This window comes from Oryctolagus cuniculus, chromosome 16, assembly GCF_051225735.1.
Source record: "Oryctolagus cuniculus isolate XC-2025 breed Fujian yellow rabbit chromosome 16, ASM5122573v1, whole genome shotgun sequence".
Classification (NCBI taxonomy): domain Eukaryota; kingdom Metazoa; phylum Chordata; class Mammalia; order Lagomorpha; family Leporidae; genus Oryctolagus; species Oryctolagus cuniculus.
This window is the reverse complement of record NC_142882.1, coordinates 39,923,727-39,933,608: the sequence shown is the minus strand read 5'-3', so window position 1 is coordinate 39,933,608 and position 9,882 is coordinate 39,923,727. Positions and strand designations below refer to the sequence as shown.

Genomic DNA, 9,882 nt, shown 5'->3' with positions numbered 1-9,882 from the left:
AAACAGAAGTTAGAAAGGAATGATTTCAGTAGGTTCGGGAACAAAAGGACTAATGTGGGTGTTGAAGAATGTGGGATTTACAAAACTTCCTTGGAGAACTTTGACAGAGTAAATCTAGATGTTTTCTGAGGGCCACGGGGAAACAAAGTGTAGAGAACTAGGAGAGAGAGCAAGCTGTGCCTTTGCCTCTTGACAACAGGCCCTGCATTTGCACTGCAGGTGTTTTGTCTCTGAATCCAAAGATGGGTGCATGGATGACTGTACCCCAGCTAAAGGTGATTTTGCTCCTCCAGTTCATGAGTATCCAGCTCCATGTCACCTCAATGTCTTTAGTCATGGATATTAAAGGCCATCTGTGGGCCTATACAATCCAGGCACCAGGTGTTTTCTTCAAACAAAGTTTGAAGTGAGATGTTAGAGAAGATTTGCTTTCTGATAGACCCGGAGTTCTGAGAAAAGATGGGGGAAGTAAAACGTAAGCTGCTATAGAATGACGTCACCAAGGATAAGGGCTTAGTAAGTGTTGTGTGGGTATGCTCAGACATGACATGACCTAGGCCTCTCCTTGATATACAGGAAGGATATGTATTCCTTTCCCTGCCCATGAAGAAATAAAATAATTTTTAAAAATTCATCACAATAAATTCATAAATTCATTGCATTGCCCTAGGACAATTTGAAGTATCCTTGCACACCTCAAATATCTGAAGATGTCAACCTAATACATATCCGTATGTTAATGTTCAGAGTAACTTGTTTACAATAGTCAAATGATGAAAACAACCTCAATGTCCATCTCAGGATGGCTAGATAAATTGAATGTGGTAAATCCGTAAGATTCACTGCTGTACAGTTACAAAAAGAAAGAAGAAAACTTGCTATAATGAGGATGAATACAAAACAAAATGCAATGTGAAAGAAATCAGACATCCCAGGTCACATATTGTCTACTTTCAATGATAAAAACTGTCTAGAAATGGTAAATCCATAGAAACCGAAGGAGATCGATATTTGCATGTGGCCTTAGGGACTTGCAAGTGCCTGCATATTGCAGAAGTTTGATTTGGGGGTGGCGATAGATTTTGGACCTACATAGAGATGATGATTTCACAAATTTGTGAACATATTTTATGCAATGAGAATGTGCTAATTTTAAATGCCACCGACTGTTTGTTGAAAAATGGTTCTTATTGGCTATTGGAATGTAATGTACATAAAAATATCTCTCCTATGTGAAATTATAATTATAAGCAAAAGAAAAAAGAAAAAGCAATCAATTTATAAAATACAACTTTATAGAATCAGAACTTCATATGCATTAGAACGGTATGTATATGTGATAGAGAAACCATTTCAAAACAATAAATCTTATAAGAGTGACTGCAGACAAGACAATATCCGCAAAGAGATACATTTAATAGACACTTAAATCTTGTATTCAGGAAAGAAAAATCACTAAACCACTTAAATTATGATGCCAACAATGAAACAATCAACTCTAATAAATGAGCCAAAAGAACCACAGCATAACGCATAGTTATCTTCAATATCTTACCACATATAGAAACTTCTGTTGTATATAAACTGGTAAGAAAGTCAAAATTAATTCAGTATCCACTTCATTGATAATGCTTTAGTATAAAATGAAATTATTGCCTGAAACCTTGATGATGATCTGAGGTTGTTTTTGCAGTGACTCTATTTTATTTTTTTTAATTGATTTTATTTACAGGAAACACAGTGGTACAGAGAGAGGTAGAGCCAGAGAGAGAGGTCTTCCAAATGAATGCAATGGCAACTGTTGAGCTGATCTAAAGCCAGGAGCCAGGAGCTTCTTCCATATCTCCTACACACGAGCAGGGGCCCAAGCAGTTGGGCCATCTTCTACTGAAGTTGGATCAGAATCAGAACAGTCGGGACTTGAACCGGTGCCCATATGGGATGTTGGCACTGCAGCCTGGGGATTTAACCTGCTGTGCAACAGTGCCAGCCCCTCTATTTTATTTCATTTAGAACTTTCATTCCTTACTTTGAGAAACAGTGATGGGGTAGGTAGAGAGAGATTAATAGAGAGACACAGACACAGACAGAAATCCAGTCTAAATGATAAATTAACTTTAGTTCCTTTATAATATGGAATGCTACTTCAATCCGAGGTTGTGGCTACAGACTCTAAAAATGTGACAAATACTCATGAGGAAAATTTCACGATCCCTTAGAGCATTTCCTGTTGTTAAAATCTTTCAAAGAGTTCCTCTCAGGTCTTATGAGAATAATATAGCACTTGGGAGCAAAGATGCAACCTAGGAGCCCTGCACTGGAGGCCAAGATGGAGAAGACCTCCACTGCTACCATGATCTTCCCTTTGGTGCTGTGATAGACAGGGAGGAAGGTGACCCAGACACTGCAGAATACCACCATGCTGAACGTCAGGAACTTTGCTTCGTTGAATGTGTCAGGCAGATTCCTGGCTAGGAAAGCCACAGTGAAGCTCGCCAGCGCCAAGAAGCCCAGGTATCCCAGGACACAATAGAAGGCAGTGACTGAGCCCTTGTTGCACACAATGATGATGTGGCCATGCTCAGCGTGAGCATCTCTATCAATAAAGGGAGGAGAGGTTCCCAACCAAATACCACAAAAAATCAGCTGGATCAGGGAGCAGATGGGAATGACAGAGTTAGAAACGCTTGATATCAGCAATTGCCTCGTGGTTCTTCCAGGTTTCGTAACCTTGAAGGCCAGAATCACAGTGATGGTCTTGGCCAGCACCGTGGAAACAGCCACTGTGAACACAAGGCCAAACATTATTTGCTGGAGGATACAGGTGGCTGTTTGGGGACGGCCAATGAAGAGTAAGGAACAGAGAAAGCACAGGAGGAGGGAGATGAGCAAGATGTAGCTGAAAGACCGATTATTGGCCTTGACTATCGGAGTGTGTCGATGCTTCACAAAGACACCCAAAACTGCAGCTGTGATGACAGAGCAGCACAGAGCCATGCAGGTCAGAGCCATCCCCAGGGAATCCTCGAAGGCTAAGAAGGTCACCAGCTTGGAGAGGCAGCGATTTCTCTCACTGTTTGGGTACTCATGCTCTGCACACTGGATACACTGGTCTGCATCTGTGGAAAAGATTCAATGTATCCATTACACAAATTCTTCCTTTTTTCTCTGTTGAGGAAAATATCTTTGCAATGTCATCCTCAATACAGACTGCTTCTTATGTAATACCCTGTTAATTCATTCCTTACCCAAGGAGAGTGATCCTCTTCAGATGCAAACAACAATATCACTAATGAGAATCTTCAGCAGTTGGGGTGCTAGGTTGACTCCTCTTTATGGTTCAGTTTTGTCTCCAAGAACATGGATTCTCCCAATTTTACCCTCTATAGTTCCCTTTCTTATGAGAAGCCTAGTATTGCCTTGATTTAGAATAATTGGAGAAGTAAATGAGCTAAAGCTTACACGATATCCTTACACCAATCATTACTCTAATTTCTAGCATTCCCTCTTTGTATACTACTGATATGTGGTAGAACGAGTCTTTCGTAATTTCATATTTTTGCCTCTCTGTGAGTCCTCTAGTCACTTTTCCATATAAATGGTGAGATACTATGATTGAGTAGAAAACATTTGAATTGGAATTTGAAGGCATTTCTGTTACTTTTATGTAATAATCTTTGGAATAAATGGTATTTTATCAATTTATTACAGGAAAAGTTGCAATTTTTCATTTTCCCCACTCATTTATCCCTGAAAACACAACTTGTTATCCCTTTGCAGAAGGTGATAGATCTGGAAGAATGAGGTCTGCTGACCATGCTGCTTCTCTGGAAACATCCCCTTCTGCTGCTACAGCATGAAAGACGTCACAGAAAACAGCTCAGTTAATGGTATACCTCTCTTTCAGGTACATATCATTAAATATGGATGTTATTGTTAGTTTACCTACTTTTGGCATAATGGTCATGTTCAGTTTTTTATAGGTGATACTCACATGATAATACTGGACGTCAGGAACTTGTGGTTATCTTCATACCTGAAAAACCCCTCTTTCCTCTCTGAAGGGATACACCAAATATTTTCTATGCTAAGATAATGGGAACTGAACATTCTTTTCTGAATAATACAAAATATTATAAGATCCATTCCCTATATTTTGAACAATGGAAATATTTTTCATTAGGCCTAGTACATTTCTACATTTTTCAATCATTAGATTTTGATAGGTAATTTATTACATGTTTATCTTATGGAAAAGCTTAAAAGTAGCTTAGAGAGAGGTTTCAAACTGTCTTTTAGTAGAATGTTGTGTTTTCATATTTCATCTTATTGCTTTCCCTTACTAATTATTTCCATCAAAAGGACAATGCTATGGTATTAATTATGTTTATCTGATAGCATGCATAGTAAGAAGTACACAGTACAGAAAGAAAGAAAAGATTTCCTAACAGTTTGAGTGCACTAGCTCTTGTGCTTTAAAAAGTATCGATTTCATGCCTTCTAGGCACACATAGATAACCTTGGTGATTACACATCTCACATTAAGATTCAACCGTTATATGGTCCAACAGAAGATCTAAGATTGGGGCTGCTTCCCCACTGGATAGTAAAGGGAGTTGTCAGCTAGCATCAACCCCAAAGTTGAGGTGAATCGGATGAGCACTGTCACAAAATACTTGCATGTAATGGGGTAGAATTCTTGTTCATAAAACTGACAGTGTTTTTTTTCCTTGCATTTCGTTGAATTCCTCACTTAGTTGAGGGTTGATCATGTGATGATAAAATGGACTGAGAGTGTGTCATTGTAAAAACTGAAAGAAAGAATGAGAAAGGAAGGAGGAGGGAGGGTAGGGTGGGAACTATCACTATGTTCCTGGGTCTGTATATATGAAATACATGAAATTTGTTTACCTGACTTAATGAAAAATGTTAAAAATAAACAATAACTCTGTTTAAAAACTCTGGATGAAATTAAATAAAATAACTCTGGGATGCGTGAAAGCATGCTTTGAGACAATGATGTATCCCATTGCAAATATCATTGGTTTCCTTTTTGTTGATACTTAAGTCAGTGCAGTTTTCATGGGGAAGTTATATATATTTTTACCTGTCTGATTGGAAATGTATCTCTCCGGACAGAAAGTACAAGTATAGCAGCAGACAGGTTTTCCTTCCTGTGGTATTTTCATGAATCCTGGGCCACAGCTCTGGCTACACACAGATTGGGGTGTCTGAGGGGAAAAGAGGAAGCATTGGTCATGATTTTGCACGCCATCAGTTACTTGCAGAGAATGTCAATGTTTCTTCCCTCACAAAAGAAAAATTGATAGTCAATTTCACATAATTTCAGGCCACTACTATGTCTACTCACAATACATATTATACTGATACTACTTCGACATGTAACAGAGTTTACCTGACCATGCTTCCTGCTTTATCAACTTTTTTCAAATAGTATGAAAGTATATAAGTTTTAATATCAACATGTATATTCTGAGTATTTGTCCATTTTATTGAAATATTTCATTCAAAATCTTTCTAATGCAGGTTTCTACTTGGAAAACCAATAGGAAAACCAAGAAGTCTGAGTGTAGTTTCATCGTGTTCTCATGTATGTTTGGGTAGAAGATTTTATACACCAGATAAAAAGAACCAAAAACATGACAACTAGTAACATTTCTGATTAATTCAACAATAAATGCCAAAAGATGATGAGAATATGTTGTAAACCGTGGATCATATTTCATCCGTAATTGGGTTTCTCGGCTTCAGGAGAGCATTGACTCCAGCAACTGGCAACTTATTTGAGATACAAAGCATGATATTTCATAAATCACACAAAATATTGCCTGGAATAATCCAGTGGTGGAAAGATGATGGAAATTACGTTCAAAGCTTTGAGATGTATGTATGGAGGAGTGCATAGACTCCAGAATGACAACTTATTTGAGATGCAAAGCATGAGATTTATGTACAGCAAGGACTGAAGAATGAATGGCATGCACAATGACAACTGAACTTGAATACTATCTACAAAGAGGAAAACAATATCAATCTATCATTCACTTGTATTCATAGTGCATCAAAACATAATGAACCCTTATCATATGGTTAAGGAATTCAGAACATAAGCAGAGCATATTTAGTACCAATAGGTCTCTACTTTGATATCTCTTTCTATTTATCACTTTGTTTATTCTATTTCTTCAACTATTATGTGAATAACTATGCCCAAACTGAAACCAGTATGTTATAGAAAATTTCACTTCCTATACACATCAGCTCTGAATATGTGTAAGTTATACCGTAAATTTTTAAGCCAAGATGAAAAATGAGAATTGAACCATTGAAGTTTTCACCCTTAATGTTGTCTCAGGAGTTTACTCAGATCCTCTAGCATGTGTCCAACAAGGACAGGAAACCTTACCTCTTTGAATGCAATAGGCCATTCTATCATCTCTTTGCTGATGACCAAGGCTTGGTCATGGGGACTCTTGGAGGAAAACTCTCCAATTTTAATCAACAACTGAAGACCAACAGGAAAATTCCCAATATTCTGGATATCATAATGTGCCATATGGTCTCTTGTTTCATGGAAGGATATGTCATCGCCAGCATTGTTAGTGAACTGGATTTTCCTTAAAGGTGGATGAAGCTGGAAGATATCCAGAATTGGAAAGATGGAAGGAATTCAAATGAGAAGTAGAGAGTGAGTACGTACTAAGCAACCATTTTTCTTTCTGCCTGTTTTCAATTTTATTTTTTTTCAAAGGTGGGATGCTGGAGCTGCAAGCAAATTATTAATCTACTGCGCCAAGGCACTCTCAAATATTATTATTATTATAAGTACACATAGAAATTAGGTGGAGAGGTAAACTTTATGATGCTAACTTTTACATATTTTTATTTTCTTTCTGTAGACATTAAATTCATTTGACTTATTCAACAAATTTGATGAATTTCTTTTTCCCTTCTGCATGCAAGCAGGAGTTCCTAAATGGACTCCATATATGGATCATGAGAATGACTCTGTATGTGGATAACAAATCAACCTGTAATCCAGGAGCACACCTTGTGTTTAGTTTTAATTCTCAGTGTTTAACAAAGGGACCACAGTCCTTTATCCCTGACTGTTTCAGGTTTTCTAAGAATCATCATCGCTTGATTTCCCAATGTCAATTTAGGATATTATCTAGAACCTATTTCTGCTTTTCCCCAAAAATTTACTCACAGAAGGAATACGTCATTACCTCTCTATATATGAGCATATGTGTGTATGAATAAATAATATATGATATTATAAATCATATATATGAATATACACTAACTAGATGTTGTTTCATACAATCCACAGGGAATATTTATGGGTTTTGCACACATTCTAAAGAAAAGAACCATTTTGACCGAATTTTTTCTTCCTATGCTTTGTCACAAGTGAGATTAGAGAATTTTATAGCATATCATCCTATTCTGGAAAATATTCTGATAACATTTCTAGTTACAGAATTTGAATTCATAATCCTCTGTGATAGAATTATTCAGATACAAATAATAATTACAGTTATTACAAGCACATTTTTTACTCTACTGTGTCTAATGATGTTGACATAAAAAAACAATCAGGATGATGCCCCTCAATAAGACACTTCTGGATGACATCAGTGCTGAATGCATGCTCTCTTCTGAGAGTATGCTTACCTGCCAGGGGAGAAGCATAGGCTGGGATGAATCTCCTGAAGACAGTATGTCTACTTTCTCCAAAAGCATCTTATGTAGCACATGGGCCAGGGCATACACGGCATTGTAGATAAAATAACTGGAGTCAGATATGGTCATCATATCAATGTTTCCAGGGAAAAATTCAAAGGAAGCATTTGGTGGGCACAACCCAATTTTTCCACAAAAGGAGCCATCAGGTAAGCAGTTGAAAATGTGAAGCCACAATTTACTGAAGTAAAAGTCTTCTGGGTATTTGGAAGGGTTCACTGTCTTTAAGAAATGTTTGAGGCCAGGGATTTCCCCTCTGTGGGGAGAAAATGAGAAGCCTCCATGCAAAGAGTGCAGCATGTGGTATGTCTCATACACAACAATATCCCACTTTGCTGCCATGACCCACACCTTCCCTGTGGTTAAAAAGAATTGTCCTACAATGTCCACATGGATGAGGCTCCTTACATCACCATAGAGTATATGCACATTTGCAGATGAAACACTGAGCCTAGTCATGAAAGTGATATCGGTTGAAGCAAACATTCTCTTAGTGGCAGGAAGCTTCACTTCAAAGGCCACACAGAGACCTTTCTTGACCATCTCTGCTTTGATATCGCGAAGGAACCACTCTCCTTTCATGTCATCAGATACAAAGAGTGCTATCCATGTCCAGCCAAAATGCAGCAACAAGGAGATCATTCCATGGGCTAGGAAACCATCACTTGTAGCCATCTGATACAGGGATGGAAACTGGTCTTTGTCATTTAGCATGGGATCAAAAGGGCCATATGACAGCTGAAAGCAAAAACAAAATACCGTAACTATCATTTCAGTGGCATGTGCAGTTATTTCTGCTGCAGAGGGTGTAAGATATTCCATTAAAAAGAGGCCTGCGGGAGGAATCCTCTGGGGTACAGAGACAGATTGCTGTAGAGATAACTGAGCTTTAGAATTCTGTGCACAGAAAGACCAGGTTTCCAATGTCAACTGCTTTTACAATAAATGGATTACCCATTCATAACATAAGAAATGTGGAAGATTCCTGTGTATTATTCATGTCATGCAGTGGGAACTGAATAAGACATGAACTTTGGATGCAGTTTCACCAAGATAGTGGTCTCTTCGTCATCCTGACCTTGTATGGAGCAGAGCCCACTCTTTCAGCAGCTAGCATGGGATGCAAAGTGTGTACAGAATAAATCTTCAGTGTGTTCATCTGTTATTACATTAGAGTTAGCTTAGTTTTCCACCATTTCATAAATTGTCACGAAGAACCTACTTGCTCTCTGATATTTGGTAAAATAGTTTTCTAGTTCTGAATTCTCTTATGCTACTGTGCTCTGTGTTTGGCAGTAATACAAAACTTGGGAGGCAGTAGTGATGGCTTGATTAATTGGGATCCTTACACCCATATGGGAATCTTGGATTGGTTTCCTAGATTCCAGGTTCTGCCCTGGACAGCCAGGCCCAGCACCATGGTGGATATTTGGTGAGTAAATCAGCTATTGGAAGATCTCTGACTGTCTGCCTCTGTTTCTCTGCATCTCAAATTTTTAAAAAAAATCTGTGATATCAGGAATTGGGAATGGAAAGCTCGCTGTGACCCTGTGAAAAACTCTGTGGGGGTGGATGTAAGTATAGTAGGGTAGGTTAGAGGGAGTCTAATAGGTTAGCGTGAACACCAGTACAACTGTAACTGAGCCTCAAATACCACTTAGTGATCTGTGGGGAGGAAGGTCCCTCAGTGTTGTCCTTAAGCGAAATTAGATGGTCATGTCTTTTTGTCCCCACATCTATGAGTCTTTTGCACTTGGATGAAACCTGAAATGGTCCTGTCCAAGGATAGGACACTACTCTGTGATGTGGATGTTTCTTTTGAGGTACAGATCCACCAGCACTCTGGAATCAATATTTCCAGCAGGTGGGGGCTGGACACATTGGCATTACACAATAATCTGGGTGGATTATTGTCTAATATCCACTTGTCCATATCCACTACTCCTTTCCTTACTTTTACTTCCCTCTGTTAATAATCTCACAACTCTGGATATTCTTGGACATTTCTCATAAAATATGAGTTATGTATATCTGGTTTCCACATTACACTTTCACCAGAGGGAGAGAATGGTGGAGGGAAAGATTCAAATATTTCTCTCCAGAATTAAAAAGTCA

General features: G+C 38.3%; 1 protein-coding gene across 9 annotated transcripts in view; it reads right to left on the bottom strand.

The window, feature by feature from the left end:
- Window positions 1-1,300: 1,300 nt before the first annotated feature.
- LOC100356149 (vomeronasal type-2 receptor 116-like) overlaps window positions 1,301-9,882 on the bottom strand; it is a 34,912-nt gene continuing 26,330 nt past the window's right edge. For 4 of the 9 annotated variants that reach the window (XM_089315136.1, XM_089315135.1, XM_089315134.1 and 1 more), the window contains 4 exons: window positions 7,699-8,505; window positions 6,428-6,655; window positions 5,108-5,231; window positions 1,301-3,119 (listed from right to left, as the gene is read on the bottom strand). In XM_089315136.1, coding sequence (XP_089171262.1) covers window positions 2,206-3,119; window positions 5,108-5,231; window positions 6,428-6,655; window positions 7,699-8,481 — 2,049 coding nt within the window. In that variant the 5' untranslated portion in view covers window positions 8,482-8,505 and the 3' untranslated portion in view covers window positions 1,301-2,205. The remainder of the gene's footprint in view (window positions 3,120-5,107; window positions 5,232-6,427; window positions 6,656-7,698; window positions 8,506-9,882) is intronic. The other 5 variants (XM_089315130.1, XM_089315128.1, XM_089315131.1 and 2 more) reach the window with 3 other exon arrangements.